Source organism: Perissodus microlepis, chromosome 17 (genome assembly GCF_051167445.1).
Source record: "Perissodus microlepis isolate ML-2025 ecotype Zambia chromosome 17, ASM5116744v1, whole genome shotgun sequence".
In the NCBI taxonomy this organism is placed as follows: domain Eukaryota; kingdom Metazoa; phylum Chordata; class Actinopteri; order Cichliformes; family Cichlidae; genus Perissodus; species Perissodus microlepis.
In genome coordinates, this window is record NC_140477.1 from 21727386 (window position 1) to 21745431 (window position 18046).

At 41.6% G+C, this 18046-nt stretch overlaps 1 protein-coding gene and 1 pseudogene across 1 annotated transcript; one reads left to right on the forward strand and one right to left on the reverse strand.

The window, feature by feature from the left end:
- LOC146369571 (NACHT, LRR and PYD domains-containing protein 12-like) overlaps window positions 1-18046 on the forward strand; it is a 335320-nt pseudogene that overhangs the window by 237786 nt on the left and 79488 nt on the right.
- LOC146369583 (H-2 class II histocompatibility antigen, A-Q alpha chain-like) lies at window positions 877-2112 on the reverse strand. Its single transcript, XM_084909207.1, has 4 exons — window positions 2057-2112; window positions 1681-1923; window positions 1273-1554; window positions 877-1184 (listed from the first exon to the last, which is right to left on the reverse strand). Exons 1-4 carry the CDS (start codon window positions 2109-2111, stop codon window positions 1030-1032), a joined length of 735 nt encoding a protein of 244 aa, XP_084765333.1. The 5' UTR covers window position 2112; the 3' UTR covers window positions 877-1029.

Sequence of the window (18046 nt, forward strand, 5' to 3'; positions counted from 1 at the left end):
ACTTTCACAATAAAACAGGAAATAAGACACAAGGATGCAGACTAAGAAACACAGACTTAACACGGGCAGAACTAAGAATAAACCAGAATAAGCTGGAACATAGAACATCATCATAATCATCATCATCATCATCACAAGCACTAAGAGAATAAGGAAACAATCAAACACACCAAAGTAACTTGAAAGGCAGATTCATCATAAAACCCAACAAAGCACCAGAGAAACATAAAGAACAATCTATCATTCAAAAATAAACCAAAACATAACTCAAAATACTGTGTCAAACTGACCCAGAACCGTGACATATTTTTCATTTTCAGTAAGTTTCCAGAATGTTTTCACTTGTATCGGTTTATTTATATATTTTTTAAACTTAGTTTTCACATCCGTGTTAATAATAGTGTAGTAATTAATAATACTTATGAAGTGTGATGACTTACAATCAGGTAGATGTCTCAGCAACAATGTGTTTAATTCGTTTATGGATACATTCTTTTTTCTAGTCTGGTTTTTATTTTATTTCAGTTGAAAAAAAAACACCATTTTCTCATTCTACTTGGCATAATGCACCTAATATGATTTTAGAGTTATGGATCATTAGTGAGGCATATTTCAGCGCTAGAATACCAGTAATGCAGACTTCAAGCTCTGCACTAATGCTAAGAAACAAAAATGTGCTGCAGCGTGTCACATCTAAAAGTGTCGTGTGAAAAGTGCTGGTATCACCGTTCAGCTTTACTGCACAGTATTAATAGTATGAAAGAGTTTTATTATAGAAACACTGACACATCAGCCAAAGAACTACTGCTTTATTTTTCATTTTCCATTATGAATACACTAGTCCCACAGACTTAAATCTGTGGGACTAGTGTATTCATAATGGAAAATGTCAATTGTCGCTGGTAATTTTAACACAGCATATGAGCCATTACACAAGGAATGAAAATAAGAGACAGTTCAGGTTTCTCAGTAAACACAGATGAAAGTTATGCCTGCTGGAAACAAACTAAGGACTATGCAATCTGAGCTCTATAAAATATGTAGTATACATCTCAACCAGTGGGACCAGAGTTCCCTGCTTTTAAAAAAAAAGTAGGTTCCTATGAAAACTCCAGTCAATCCAAGACTCAGGCCAAGTCCACAGAAGACAGCTGGACCTTTGCTGAGCTCATCTGTTTCAACCTCTGCAGAGGACAGCAGAAAGAAATGATGAATTCTAGACATTAAATCATAATATATGTGCTAAAATATCTGAAGCTTCTTTGTTCTCACCCCAAAACTTGGTCTGAGGCTCGTCCAGCGCTTCATGTTCCACAGTGCAACTGTAGATGTCTCCTTTCTCTGGCACGAAGTTGAGGTAGGACAAAACATAAGCAGTCCCATCAGGATTGGACAACGTTTTGATGAAAGGGTCTTCCACTGTTACTTCTACATCATTCTTGGTCCACTTAATGTTGATCGAAGGAGGAAAGAAGTGGTTGATGAAGCAGATGAGGGTATTATCTTCCCCTGTTATCACTTCATCTCTGGGGTAGATGATGAATTCTGGTGGTTCTAAATTAAATGAACACATGATTTGCTTAAATTCAACTTTCTGGTTTAAAAAAAAAGATCTAAAAAAACTTGCAGCATAAACAGTGAAAACTGAACAGGAAACATAACAGTTTGAGTTTCACTGACCTTTTTTCTTTATTACAGACTTGTCTGGCTTCCATCTGTAGATGTCATTTTTGCACATACTTCGATATAATACTGCATATTTGTAGGCGTCGGGTAAACGAAAACTTACGGGAATTTTGCTCTCCCAAATCAGAAGATCTTTTTTAAAGTCTGCATAGTATACGTCATCACCATCGAATGCTGCACAGATTTGAGTATCACTTGAGTCAAAACATCCATAGATGTGACAAAGTGTATGACTTCCTAGGATCAAGTGACAACACAGTTAAAAACACAGTGTTAATATACTCTAAATTACAAAAACAATAAATCATAAATACAGCTTACAAGATGAAAGTTTACGGATTAACCAGTAATGGGAAATAATGATACCTACCTTCAGCCTCGACGCAGGCTGCTGTAGACAAAATAATTATGGTTTTAAGGAACATATTCAGTCTGTACTTCTCGGTGTTCTTCCTTGTCTTTAGTATCAAAGTTGACGTTGATACAAGACAACTTCCTCATTGTTAAACAAATCATATAAATGTTGCTGGGAAGAGAACAGGAGGAGGGGAAGAGTCAAGTAGAACTTGCTGAACAGCTTAAACTAAGATAAATACAGTTTATTGAGCAAAAAATCAAATCCAAATAAACACATTCACTGTGGATACTGTTGGGTTTTTATGAGAGAGAAGCCAAAAATGCTCAAATTATCAGTTTTCACAATTTATAATTAAACATTTAGAATTTCAAATTAGTTTTACATGGTGCCGTGGACCTCCGTCTCTCTGGCTCAGAGACAAAATGCTGCTACACTCAGGCAGTAAAGACTTTTATTGTGTGTGGTAAAACCAGAATGTTAACATGATTGGTCAGCAGTTGGAGACTTTAGACCCTGTGTATGCCGGCTTGTACACATACACGAGAGACACGAGAGTTCTTCTTTACTTATGTTTACTGTGCTTCTCTAAACGTACACAGGTACACCGTAGAACTGGTGAATACAAATGTACAAGAAAATTATATTCCAGCCTTTAAACATATTGCAATATAAAACTCACAAAATATAAACAAACATACCACTTTGGCCTGCAAGTGGACAAACCAGTGTATTTTGAACTTAGGACTTGTTATTTCTTCTTTGACATTCACACATCTCGACCGTCACCATGAGCAGCTTCTTTGACCTTTTTTTCCCAAAACAGGAAGTGGCCTCTGGCCTTACCTTAAATGTTAACATGCTCAACATAAAAATAAAACATACAAAATAAAATGCGTTAATTACATTATCATTACAAGAGCTCCGCCTAGTGGTCAAGTACTAACAATCCAACAGCTGTTACACTATGTCTGACTCATGTTTCTTCTTCTGCACCTTTTTGGACATTCCCTAACACCAGAATTCATAGCCCTGTTGTTCTCTAGACAAGTCAGCACTAAAGTTTTATACCTTGTGGTGACATCACCAGTCCTGGCGGACGATCCCTCTCACACATTCCTCAGAGAAGAAGGCTTCTCTCTCCTTATGGCTGTTAGTATCTGAGTCTAAATCCAAAGCTATCCTACAATGCATATCTGTGTGCAATATAGGATCAAACATAATATATATCACATATATATATATATCACATCTCATTTGTATCACATATGTGATACAAATTTAGGTAATTGTGTAATATAAAATAATGGGAGTACATGAGCTTAGCAGATACAACAGATGGTAAGTGTTGATGGCTAAAGTTGAGTCTACTCATCCTCCATAAGCTCTAATTCATAATCTTTACAAGCGTGGCACAAGAAGAGTTTTGAAGCTTTTGCAGGTGAAGCAGAATCATTGATCTGCCTGCTCGTTGTTCTTATAATAAATTCTAGGTGAGGAGGAAAAGCCACTGGGCACAGGGAGAGCCAACACCCCAGGAACGTTTAACCCACAATCCTGCAATCCTAATTACTGTATTTAGTTAAATGCTGCCACCTGGCATGGCGTTTTAAAATCAAGAGCAAACAAGTTCTGCTAACTTTCAAGTTACTTTTTCTGTTTCACAACATACAGTCAGACTCCACACGTATTTAAATGACAACAACATTTTTGTAATTTTGGCCACAATACACCATCAAAGTGGATTTAAGAGCAAACAAATATTCATGTGATTGTCTAAGGAGCTTGGGAAGAAACGTGTCTGGACTTCTTTAAGTTGGACTTCTGTTTAAGTTGTCCATTTTGGACAGAGAGGACAGATGGTTTGAAACTGGAGTGAAAGAAGCCATCCATGTCCACTGTGAACAACCATCTTTGAACAGAGGCGGTGGCTTACGACACCAACTGTCTGCCATCTATAATCCAGTTTCGGGATCCCTCCCAGACGCCTTAACGCCCACTCACATCCTGGGCCATTTGACGTCAGGAAATCACATGATAGGGTGGATAGGTTTCACAAGAAGTTCCCCCGAAACCCATTTTCACACTTTGGCTCGTGTGATTAGGTAGGATCATTAGGAGGTCCATTGTCCCTCTTGGGGGGACACTCCCATAAGGCTTAAATCTGGGACTCTCCACCATTTGACCTAAGAAGAGAAGAAGCTTCTCAGATGAGAGGTGACACATCTTCAAGCAACTTAAAGAGCAAGACTCAGGGAGGGGCAGCCAATACCTAGCTGCAATATGTTTTCTGTAGTAAAATATTGTGGTCAGTGGTATCAGATGCTGAGCTGAGGTCCAACAGGACAAGCATTCCCGCCTTAACCATTTTGGCATCCTAACAAGATTTTAGGTCTGTAACCACTGCTCTACAGTGCACGCTGACATAACACCACGGACAGCTGACTGTGGAATATTTGGTATCAAGGAAATGTCTCAACGGGACTTTTTACAAAAGCTTCATCCTGTCATAGTACCACACTGGAGCTCACTCATCTCCTGAGGGCGAGCGATCCTTTCACAGATATTTGATTGGAACACTTGAATTCAGTAGCGGTTTTTGATATGGGCGACATGGGTGGTTGCCCAGGGCAGCATCGTGGTGGGGGGCGGCATCACGGGCATTGGCAAAAAAAGGTTGCTCGCACTCATGCTGCCCCGACATCATGCCAGCGCATTTTGGGGATGGCATAGGCACCGATCGGTGTTCTTACGGCCATTTGCTGCAGGGCGCCCTCCGTTTGCGAGGTGCGCCTGCTGCTTGCGGCACAGGGAGGAAAGGGCGGGGCGGCAGGGGATTCTCTGGCTGGCTGGAGTGGCATCTAATAACCAACTCTCAAATTAAAACAAAATAAAAACAAACCAACAAACACGAAAACACCAGACATTATGATACAGACTTATAATCTGCACCGATGTTTTTTCGAAATTCTATACGCGAAAAGTGAGTGTGAGAGCCCTCGGTGCGCCTGCTTGCTGCTGAAGTCAAAGTAAACTTTATCCGGTCGTTAAGTGATGACGTGACGAATCCTACTTCCGGGCCTAAAGTAGTCTGCGTTTAATATGGCTTTTGTGTTGTTAACATGTTTAATGTTTTGTATTTTCTTCTATTTAATCTCAAAAAGCTCCTAAAACAGTCAGTGATCACTGTTGACCTCACTTGGCTTTTATTACTGCTAATCATTTATTTAAGCTCAGTTTTTAAAACCTTAGGATGTAATCTACATTCTGGGAGCTGAGGAGAGCAGCTCTCAGACTAAATTTTAGGAGAGGATTGTTGTCCCATTCTTGTCTGATGGAGGATTCTAGCCACTCAATCATCCTGGGTGGACGGGGGCAACAACAAGTTTGTGTTTAATGCACTCCAATAACTATCTGAGTTTGTTCTGCCACTGGAAAGTAGGGGTCTGAAACGGTAAGATAAAAGTGACACTCGTGACTATGCAGCTTCACTTTTATCTCGCTACCTTTAATTGCCATCACAACAGCAAATTTACCCCAGACCACAAACATCGGCTCAGAGAGACCAAGGTGTTCAACCATGCAGGCAATTTTTTATGCTGAAGCTGGTACTCCAGGTAAGAATGAGTCTGGTAGTACCAGTCACCGTCAGGCATCACGTCAGAGTAACGGACGTCTGTGGTCTGTTTTTTAATGTAAAACGTTCTGTGTGTTCACAGCATTAAAACTACATTCAACATTTCCTTTAAAAATTTAACAAGTCTCTTACATATGGATTGGATAAAGTCTAACATGGTCGTACACAACAGTTTTCTTTCAGCTGCTGTTGTTAGTGCATCAAAGGGATCTTTGTTCCACCATTTTGCTGCTTCAGTTGAATATGCTGTGAATCCCGTAGAGTAGACTCTTGTGCTGTTGTACTCCATCATCAAGTTCTTATTTAAAAAAAGTTAATTAGTGTATATTCTGCATATATATTCCTAAGTATAATGTAGAACATGCTCTTACTTGGTCGTCTGAGAGAACTGAAATAAAAGGAAAGAAGTGTATTGATGTCAACAATCAATAAACTAGAGGAGGATCAGGATCAGAGAGGGGTGGACAGGATATAAGACACACTTTGAGAGAGAGAGACAGACATGAATAATAACTAATGACTAAAATGGTCATTTGGGGTGATATAATACTACAAGGTCTTTAAGATAAGATAAGGCCTGAATGACTTTAAATTTGATTCTGGATTTAAAAGGTTAACAGTGTAGAGAAGATAATATGGGAGAAATATGCTCTCTCTCTCTCTCTCTGTCTCTCTCTTGTTCCCGTCAGTACTCTCTGATGTCATAAATAAATTATTCATTTTATGTTTAAATTATTTTGGATACTTAGGTTTTTACATGCTTGTTTTATCTGTAAATGTGTACATATGTACAACCCAGATTGTAACTGCAGTTCAAAATAACATCCACTCATTGCTAATTATTGACTTTGAGATGAACTAATTAGATGAACTCTGTAGTCTGATTTGTTCTTTGTGAGCTTCACTGTGTTTATCATGTCTCTCTCTGCTCTTTTTAGTGTTGCTTAGCTTGCTCATCCGTCATCTATTAATTTCCCATTGACTCTAGTGACTCTAGTTTTGTTTGATCAGAGAGAGTCACATAAAATAAAAATGTTGCTATATTATTTCTTTTCTTGTGTCTCAGTCTGCTAAACTCCATGTGTGAGGAGATGCACTCAGTAAAGCTAAGAGCAGAGAGGGGGAAACTAACGTGAAAGACAACAGTAAAGATTCTCACTGCGAGCTGAAATACAAATAGTGTTTTTTACATTTTTCACTGTATCGATCTTCATCATTTGTTATTTGTCATGGCCATTGGATCTGGGAGCTGTGACCATATTTCAGTGTCTCATCCTCTCTGTCTTCATGTTTAGTTTCCTTGTGTCACATTCAGCTTGTCATCTGATCACACTTACAGTGGCTTGCAAAAGTATTCGGCCCCCTTGAACTTTTCCACATTTTGTCACATTACAGCCACAAACATGAATCAATTTTAGTGGAATTCCACGTGAAAGACCAATACAAAGTGGTGCACACGTGAGAAGTGAAACAAAAATCATACATGATTCCAAACATCTTTTACAAATAAATAACTGCAAAGTGGGGTGTGTGTAATTATTCAGCCCCCTGAGTCAATACTTTGTAGAACCACCTTTTGCTGCAATTACAGCTGCCAGTCTTTTAGGGTATGTCTCTACCAGCTTTGCACATCTAGAGACTGAAATCCTTGCCCATTCTTCTTTGCAAAACAGCTCCAGCTCAGTCAGATTAGATGGACAGTTTGTGAACAGCAGTTTTCAGATCTTGCCACAGATTCTTGATTGGATTTAGATCTGGACTTTGACTGGGCCATTCTAACACATGGATATGTTTTGTTTTAAACCATTCCATTGTTGCCCTGGCTTTATGTTTAGGGTCGTTGTCCTGCTGGAAGGTGAACCTCCGCCCCAGTCTCAAGTCTTTTGCAGACTCCAAGAGGTTTTCTTCCAAGATTGCCCTGTATTTGGCTCCATCCATCTTCCCATCAACTCTGACCAGCTTCCCTGTCCCTGCTGAAGAGAAGCACCCCCAGAGCATGATGCTGCCACCACCATATTTGACAGTGGGGATGGTGTGTTCAGAGTGATGTGCAGTGTTAGTTTTTCCGCCACACATAGCGTTTTGTATTTTGGCCAAAAAGTTCCATTTTGGTCTCATCTGACCAGAGCACCTTCCACATGTTTGCTGTGTGCCCCACATGGCTTGTGGCAAACTGCAAACGGGACTTCTTATGGTTTTCTGTTAACAATGGCTTTCTTCTTGCCACTCTTCCATAAAGGCCAACTTTGTGCAGTGCACGACTAATAGTTGTCCTATGGACAGATTCCCCCACTTGAGCTGTAGATCTCTGCAGCTCGTCCAGAGTCACCATGGGCCTCTTGGCTGCATTTCTGATCAGCGTTCTCCTTGCTCGGCTTGTGAGTTTAGGTGGACGGCCTTGTCTTGGTAGGTTTACAGTTGTGCCACACTCCTTCCATTTCTGAATGATCGCTTGAACAGTGCTCCGTGGGATGTTCAAGGCTTGGGAAATCTTTTTTGTAGCCTAAGCCTGCTTTAAATTTCTCAATAACTTTATCCCTGAACTGTCTGGTATGTTTTTGGACTTCATGGTGTTGTTATTCTCTTAGACAACCTCTGAGGCCGTCACAGAGCAGCTGTATTTGTACTGACATTAGATTACACACAGGTGCACTCTATTTAGTCACTAGCACTCATCAGGCAATGTCTATGGGCAACTGACTGCACTCAGACCAAAGGGGGCTGAATAATTACGCACACCCCACTTTGCAGTTATTTATTTGTAAAATCTGTTTGTAATCATGTATGATTTTTGTTCCACTTCTGACATGTACACCACTTTGTATTGGTCTTTCACGTGGAATTCCACTAAAATTGATTCATGTTTGTGGCTGTAATGTGACAAAATGTGGAAAAGTTCAAGGGGGCTGAATACTTTTGCAAGCCACTGTATTTAGCATCCTTACTGCCTGTGTCTGCTTCTTTGTAGCTATGTCCTGTTTATACATTGAAAGGCTTGTTTCCTCTATGCCATGTGTAGCTTTACTTACTTTCCTTGCTCTCACTGATTTGCTGTTTAGTTCACCACTTGTTTCCTTCTCATTTGTTATCCCTTGTCTCCAACTTCCTTTGCCCTTGTCGTCTTCTCTACTTATCTATGCCTCTAAGCTGTGTTCTCCATGTTTCCTGACTTTGCATTTCCTGTGCGTCTGCAAATCTAGTTTACCATCTATAGAGCCTATTATGACATTACTGGTAATGTTAGATTACTGCATCCCTATCCCGAATTACAAGTGATGCAGATAAAAAGCTGTTGGATAAATTATTTTATGAAAATCAAATAGATCACCAAAAATAAGAGGAGTTAACACAGTTAAAACATGAAGAAATATAAAATGCCATAAAACCTTAACAATATGAATAATATGGCACATACACTAAATCAATAACATAAAATAATTAAACAAGTTGATAAAGAACTGATAGATGGGACTTTTTTTGTTTTGTTTAACAGTTGCCATAAAATATGAAGTTTTGAGGAATGATTTGAAAGTCCTGGGCCAAAGATCACATCCAGATTGCAGAAAAGCTTGGGGGTTAGGGTCAGTGTTTGAGTCTTAGATGTGGGAACACTGAGCTTAGGGAAACATCAGAGTGACAAGCCGTAAAATTAAAGTTGGTATTCATGTAACTACTCCTTTATCATTCACATTGAAATGGAAATGAATTCTGTGTTTACAAATGATCTGACGCAAGAGACACATATAGGAAGATCTTGTAGCTCTGAAAGAAGCTGATCTATATCTCAACACCTGTAATTTAGTCAAATGACTGAATGGAGGGAGGGGCTGCCCTGCTCAAGCAAGAACAGACTTCATTTTACAGTCACAGAGCAGACTGTGCATTTTTGTGGTGTCAGAATTTATCAGCAGAATAACGTTCACAGGCCTCTCTGCAGCTTCTCTCCTCCTGTTACCCCACCAAAACCCCATCTCCATAGAGACTGTGTCAGCTCCCAAACAGACAAAAAACAAACTAAAAACCAGCAATAAACAACTTAAACATAAAAAAATCACAAAGAAAGAACAACCAAAGAGTAAAACAGTGAAATGTGGATTATTAAATATTAGGTCGCTGTTAGTACATGACTTAATAATTGATCAACAAATCAATTTACTCTGCCTTACAGAAACCTGGTTGCAACAGGATGATTATGTTAGTTTAAATGAATCAACACCCCCGAGTCATTTTAACTACCAGAAATCTCAAAGCACAGGCCGAGGGGGCAGTGTGGCAGCAATTTTTCACACCAGCCTATTAATCAACGAAAGACCAAGACAGATTTTTAATTCATTTGAAAGCCTGATGGTTAGCCTTGTCCACCCCAGCTGTAAAACTCAGAAACCAGTCCCAGTCCCATCCCTAAACCCAGCTGTCTTAACTAATTATAGGCCAATCTCCACCTTTCCTCTCATATCAAAAATCCTTGAAAGAGTAGTTGTCAACCAGCTAACAGATCATCTGCAGAGGAATGGCTTATTTGAAGAGTTTCAGTCAGGTTTCAGAGTTCATCACAGCACAGAAACAGCTTTAGTTAAGGTTACAAATGATCTTTTTATGGCCTCTGACAGTGAACTCATCTCTGTGCTTGTCCTGCTAGACCTCAGTGCAGCGTTCTTTACTGTTGACCATAATATCCTATTAGAGTGATTAGAGCATGCTGTAGGTATTACAGGTACTGCGCTGCAGTGATTTGTATCATATCTATCTAATAGACTCCAATTTGTGCATGTAAATGGAGAGTCCTCTTCACACACTAAGGTCAATTATGGTGTTCCACAGGGTTCAGTGCTAGGACCAATTCTGTTTACATTATACATGCTTCCCCTAGGCAGTATCATTAGAAGACAGCATACATTTTCACTGCTATGCAGATGACACCCAGCTCTATCTGTCCATGAAGCCAGATAACACACACCAATTAGTTAAACTGCAGGAATGTCTTAAAGACATAAAGACCTGGATGGCCGCTAACTTTCTGCTTCTTAATTCAGATAAAACTGAGGTTATTGTACTCTGCCCTGAAAATCTTAGAAATATGGTATCTAACCAGATTCTTACTCTGGATGGCATTACCTTGGCCTCCAGTAACACTGTGAAGAACCCTGGTGTCATTTTTGACCAAGACATGTCCTTCAACGCACATATTAAACAAATATGTAAGACTGCTTTCTTCCATTCACGCAACATCTCTAAAATTAGAAATATCCTGTCTCAGAGTGATGCTGAAAAACTAGTTCACGCATTTATTACTTCCAGGCTGGACTACTGCAATTCATTATTATCAGGATGTCCTAAAAACTCCCTGAAAAGCCTTCAGTTAATCCAAAATGCTGCAGCAAGAGTCCTGACAGGGACTAGAAAGAGAGAGCATATTTCTCCTGTATTGGCTTCCCTTCATTGACTTCCTGTTAAATCCAGAATTTAATTCAAAATCCTGCTCCTCACATACAAGGTCTTAAATAATCAGGCCCCATCTTATCTTAATGACCTTGTAGTACCATATCACCCTATTAGAGCACTTTGCTCTCGCACTGCAGGCTTACTTGTTGTTCCTAGAGTATTTAACAGTAGAATGGGAGGGAGAGCCTTCAGTTTTCAGGCACCTCTTCTGTGGAACCAGCTTCCAGTTTGGATTCGGGAGACAGACCCTATCTCTACTTATAAGATTAGGCTTAAAACTTTCCTTTTTGGTAAAGCATATATTTAGGGCTGGACCAGGTGACCCTGAATCCTCCCTTAGTTATGCTGCAATAGACGTAGGCTGCCGGGGATTCCCATGATCCATTGAGTTTTTACTTTCCAGTCACCTTTCTCACTCACTATGTGTTAATAGACCTCTCTGCATTGAATCATATCTGTTATTAATCTCTTTCTCTCTTCTACAGCATGTCTTTATCCTGTTTTCCTTCTCTCACCCCAACCGGTCGCAGCAGATGGCCGCCCCTCCCTGAGCCTGATTCTGCCGGAGGTTTCTTGCTGTTAAAAGGGAGTTTTTCCTTCCCACTGTCGCCAAAGTGCTTGTTCATAGGGGGTCATATGATTGTTGGGTTTTTCTCTGTATCTATTATTGTACGATCTACTGTACAATATAAAGCGCCTTGAGGCGCTGTGATATGGCGCTATATAAATAAAATTGAATTGAAAAAAAAATAGTGGATAAAAGTAAATGTTTGGGTGATGGTCAGTCCAACATTTTCCATTTTCTGCTGAGTCAGCTGTCTCTCTGTGGACTGTAAGAGATCTGTTCATTTATGAGGTACAGGGGCGACTGGGTTTATTGCAGGCTAGACTGTGTGTGTAGGTGTGTGTCTGTGTGAGTGTGTTGTTGTGTGTGTGAGTGTGTGTTGTATTTCCTGTCCTGCTAGTCTTCAGGGTAATTATTGGACAAACGTGTTTGTCATGATTCTTGCTCTGTGCACACACTTAGTGTTGCTTGTTCCTCTCTCAGACTGAAAAATGAGTGATCTGAAGAAGGACAAGGATCGACCAGGATCCTCATCCTTCACTGGATCCAGGCTTTTGTCTATGAAGCGTCGCATTTCCAGAGACGTTCCTCTGGCATTCAGTGGTGAGTCTAGCCCTTCAGACAAAAAGTAAGAGACTGTTTCTACTGGTAGTTGTGATGAGATGTTTGCATTTGGCATTAATGTCATGGTTACTGAGTTTTTAAAGATATCTTTGAACTGTTATTTTTCTAGCGTGGGATCGCTGTTGGGTTGCCAAGTTTTTAACTATCAAATAAGGGACACTGGCATGCCAGAATCACAATGCACCAATTTTGCTCATTATACGAGATGTCTCAGCTAAAACAGGACAGTTTGCAACCGTAACTGTAAACAGCATACATCTTTAATAACTTTCTAAATATAAATCCACTAAATCTGCTTGGGTTGGCACTTGGTTGTCATTAACATGTGGGCCCTCGGGTCCAAGGTTATTACAGCCTCTCAACCTCTTTACGAAGCACATTTGTGAAAAAGACGCACACAAAGACACTCACACACAAAAACAACACAGTTGTTGATTTGTGTTGTGTTTTTCTTCCCATATTTTTCTCTTCCAGGTGCTGTTTGTTTTTTGTATGTTTTTTCTTTCTTCCAAGGGCAGCAGTTGTTGCCCCATTGTGCTTTTCTACTTTTGCTCTATTCTTTTTTATTATATTATCTTTCTGATTTTCTTTTTCTCCTATAATTCTGGATATTTGACTATTATTTTTGGCAGAATTGCTAGTTAATTCAAAATCCTGGCATGGACCTATTGTTCTGTTGGAACAGCCAACTGTGTCCATGTTTCCAAGGTCAAGCTGACAAATTTAAATGTAGTCCTCCTTCATTATTTCATTCACTTTATGCAATCTACAAATCTATCTCACTTGGCTCATGCGTACCCAGCCCAATTTTACTCTTTAAGTGTGCGTGTGTGTGTGTGTGTGTGTCGGGGTGGGGTGGGCTGCTTTTAACCATGTAAAGCACTTTGTGCTACATTTTTTGTATGAAAAGTGCTTTATAAATAAAGATTGGTTGATTGATTGATTGATTGATTGATTGATCTAAATTTGATTCTGGATTTAACAGAGAGGCAATGAAGAGAAACTAATAGGGGAGAAAAATGCTCTCTTTCTAGTCCCTGAGTACTCTCAGTGCAGCATTTTGAAACATCTGAAGGCTTTCAGTGAGTTTTAAAGACAACCTGAACAGTCTGGTCTAGTGTAACAAATGCATGAACAAGCTTTTCAGCATTACTCTGAGACAGGATGTCTGAATGATATATCCTGGTCAAAAACGACTCTAAAATTCCTCACAGTGTTACTGGGGTTCACAGTAATGCAATCCACAATATGGATCTAGTTAGATACCATATTGCAAACATTTTTAGGGGAGACTACAATAAAATGTGTTTTAGCTGAATGTAGAAGCAGGAAATTTGAGACATTCCTGTAGTTTTACCAATTGCTATGTGTCATCTGGCTTCATGGATAGATAAACCAGGTATCCATACCTGTAAAACCTAAAGCGTGCTCTCATCTCTGTAATAAAATATTACAGTCAGCAGTATTGAACACTTCACTGAGGTCTAGCAGGACAAGCACAGAGATGAGTCCACTGCCAGAGGCCATAAGATCATTTGTAACCTTAACTAAAGCTGTTTCTGTGCTGTGATGCACTCTGAAACCCGACTGAAACGATTCCTCTGCAGATGATCTGTTAGCTGTTTGACAACTACTCTTTCAAGAATTTTTGAAATAAAAGGAAGGCTGGAGATTGACATATAATTAACTAAGACAGCAGGGTGTGGCTTTTTAACTGAAAGTGGAACAGGCCCAGAGCATGATGTTATCACCACCGTGCTTGACAGTTCCAACACGTTCTTACTCTCAAAGCGTAACATTTTACACTAGGTGACAAATCTTCGGTATGTTAAGCTTTCGGACACCCATATAAGCATACACGTCCCTATATTATGAGGTCGGAAAAATGAAGAAACATGAGAAGCGTTTGGAATGAATCTACACATTTATTTTACTGTAATCGCTTTGGAAAACACTATCTAACACGATTAAGGTGGTGATTAAGGTTAGGGATAAGGTTAGGGTTAGGATTAGGGCTAGGGCTGGAATACACGTTGGAATGTGTATTACTGCCAAAACATCAATCTATTGGATTCCATCCACAACCCAGTGCACATCATGGGAATGCGAAGGTTACCTTTCACGTTCCTGAGGAATGCCTCGGGACGTGACAGATAAGGTAAGATAAGATAAGATAAGATAACCTTTATTAGTCCCACACGTGGGAAATTTGTTTTGTTTCAGCAGAAAGTAGAAAGTGCAAAGTTACATAGCAAAAATTAGAAAAACACTGGAATAGGATAAGAATAAGATACTGTGCACAACTGTACACAATAGAATAGAATAAAATAAAATACTATATACAATAGAATAAAAACGAATACAAATGCTATATACAACTGAGTATAATATAACGTACCTGTAGCTGTCCACAGCATCAATGTCCATGCCTTGAATGTTTAGTGGTTGCAGTGCAGGATGTTTGTGCCTGTGGAAGTCTACCACCAGTGTTGATCTGGAGGTAGTTCTGCTGGCACCAGTCCACAAAGTCATGGGTATGTTACGTGGTCGGAGTGAAAACGGGCTCAGTTAACACAGATTCACTTTTCACATTCACATTCAGTTATCTCAAGAGAGCTCTTCACTCTCAGACTGCATGCTTACTTGTTGTTCCTAGAGTATTTAAAAGTGGGAGTCAGAGCCTTCAGCTTTCAGGCCCCTCTTGAGTGGAACCAACTTCTAGTTTGGATTCAGGAGACAGACACCCTCTTAGGATTGGGCTTAAAATGTCAGTTTTTGGCCATGAACCATACCTTAGCTGCTCCGTGCTTCTAATGATAAAATTAGCTTCTTTTTTTTAGCACATTTTTTTCGCTGTGTTTATCCCCACTTTGCATTTAATCATTAGTAATTTTTGAATGCCGTGTCCTCTCCCATAGTTTCCATTTTGTCCTGTCTCTCTCTCTCCACTCTCCCTGTGCCATACTGAGCCTGGTTCTGCTGGACGTTTCTTCTTGTTTTTGTTTTTTTTTTGTTTTGGGTTTTTTGGAGTTTTTTCCACCTGTCCCGTTTGGTTCTTTTGCCATCAGAATTATTGTCTAAAGGCAAAGAAAGATGCCCAACGGATTTACTTTACCAAATGGGCCATCCCAGCCTTGCCGTATTGGTCTATTTGATTCACCTTTTCTTTTATTGTTTATTTTATTTTATTTTCACTTGCTAAACACGGGACAGACTTGACTGGGGAAAAGACAGGGGGGAAAGAAAGAGGGAAAGAAAAACAGCGGGGAAGAGGAACGGTGATAAAGGGCAAAAAACAAAAACCAACAAAACAAACAGACAAAAAATACATATATCAATCACCTGGATCACCTGTTGAGAAACAAAAAAGAGAAAACAAGCAAAAAAAAAGAGAGCAATATAATAAACAACATCATCGAGATGATCTATGTGAATATAACAGTAAATACTAAATATTGAATATTATTGTGCAGCACGTAAGATCAACAGCGTACAGTGTGCTTTGAGGTAGGAGCCAAAAAGGGTGTAGTTTGTGTGTGTGAGCACCCGTGTGTACACCTGTGAGCGTGAGCGCGCTTGTATTTAAAAGGTTACTTCATGTAATGATCTGCTAGAGGGTGTGGGGAGCCATAGCCCCATCCTCCAGGGCATGAAGCAGGTATGGAGGAGATCCAGGCTCCAGACATCCAGAGGCCCTGAGAGCACAAGAGACCAAGGAAGACCAACGGAGGGGCAACCGTGCCACTATCCCGGAAAGAGCTGAGGAGAGCCCCAGATGAGGGGTCACTCAGCAGCCGCAGAGCAGAAGCCGGGGGGGGTTGCAGTGACGTGCCCGTGAGCTCCACCGGCAGCCAGGTGTGCCAGACTGACCGAGCCCCAGGCCGAGAGGCCGAGGGCACCCCACCCCCGAAGGGGCCCGAGCGAGCCCCAGGCTCCAGGCCCCAACAAGCAGCCACCAGTTGTGAGCCGGTACGTACCTGGACTCCCATCCCCGGACACAAAGAACCACCAATGCACCGATGTCTGAGGGCATCTGCCACTGGCAGGGTGAGTGGTGGGGGGGAGATAGGCCTCAATACCTTGGAGGGCCTGAGATGTCCCTAGAGAGGTGGCATCTGATACCCGACCTGACATATAGACACAAACAAACAGGCACACACAGATACAAACATCCATTCCCACCCTCATGCTCTCATGGCCAGAGGGGCCAATGGCGCGATATGGCAGCCTTGCTTCTGTCAGTCTGTACAGGGCAGCTGTGGCTACAACTGTAGCTTGCCTCCACCAGTGTGTGAATGTGAGAGTGAATGAATAGTGGAATTGTACAGCGCTTTGAGGGCCCCGAAAAGCGCTATATAAATGCAATCCATTATTATTATTATTATATGCAATTACTCAGCACTCACTCAACGTGGAGACAGACATAAATAGACACTGTACACACAATCACACTCCCCATGCGTACTCTATACCCCAGGTCTAGGTACCCTTGCCCCTGGAGGGAGAAACTGCACCCAGACCCAGGTAGTGTTACCCTCTTCCCTGGGGTGGAGAGAAGAAGACCGCCCAGACTCCGCAGCAGCAGGGAGGCCCCACATTCCAGACCCCAATCAGATGGCCAACTCCTCCTCCCAGCTCCCCCGCCCCAACAGGCAACAGAGAACGGGGGTGTGTGAAGACTCCAAACCTCCCTCTGCCCGCTCATATGTAGTGTTGATGCATGTGTGTTCTAAGGTGCATTTAAAACCCAGGAGGGCATGGAGCTACCTGCCAGAGAGCAGCAGGTAAGCGCATTGCCCCTCCTGACAGCCCTCAATGTATACGTGTATTTAAAATTGAGAGGTCAGCAATGGCGCCAGGGGTGAGGTTGTACACCCTGATGGTCATAAATAAATAAATAAATAAATGAATTTTTATTTATATAGCACCTTTCAAGAGAGAAACACAAAGTGCTGCACATAAGATTACAAGTCATCTGGATGCCGTGTAGCGTGCCCACCCCCAAGGTCCTATATGTATGTGTTATGAGAGTGTGAGTAATGTGAATGTCTAAGCTGTAGGATAAAATTGACGCACAGGCAGCCAGAAGGGGACAGAGGGGGGGATGCCTCCCCTGCACCCTGGTGACACACCTCCACCCCAAGGCCCTGCATGTGTGGGTGATTGTGGTGGAGCGGGAAAAGGGAGGCACCTGGAGGGCTGAGCCCCCATACACCCACCCGCCCACAACCCCGGCGACACACCAACCAGGACCCAAGCCCCCAAGGCCCAGCCAGGGCCCCAGCCCAGAGACGGAGCGCTCCCAGAACCCCACACCCGCCCCGGACCCACCCAGGGGCAGCCAGGCTACCAGGTCAGTAACCCACGTCCGTCAGCACAGACCCTCCCTAGCCCCGCTGCACGCAGCCACGAGGAAACCATCACTTAAGAGCCAACAGAGCCCTTAACAGGCCATGACCGCAACCCCGGGTTGAGCCCTCCAAGGAAGACGCTCCTGGGGAATTCCCCCGACGCCCCAAGCCTGTCCCTACCCCCACACCAATCACAACAGCGAAGGTGACCCCCCACCCCCACTAGGTGATGGAGCTGATCAAAGGAGCCCAGAGCAATTGATCTGATGTGGTGGCAGAGGCTGTATCAAGACTAATGTAATCCATTAGATAATTTCTATATTGGTTAGAGTTAAGATTATTTTTATTTTTCCAGTTCATGAGGACTGTTTTCTTGGCAGGGCAGG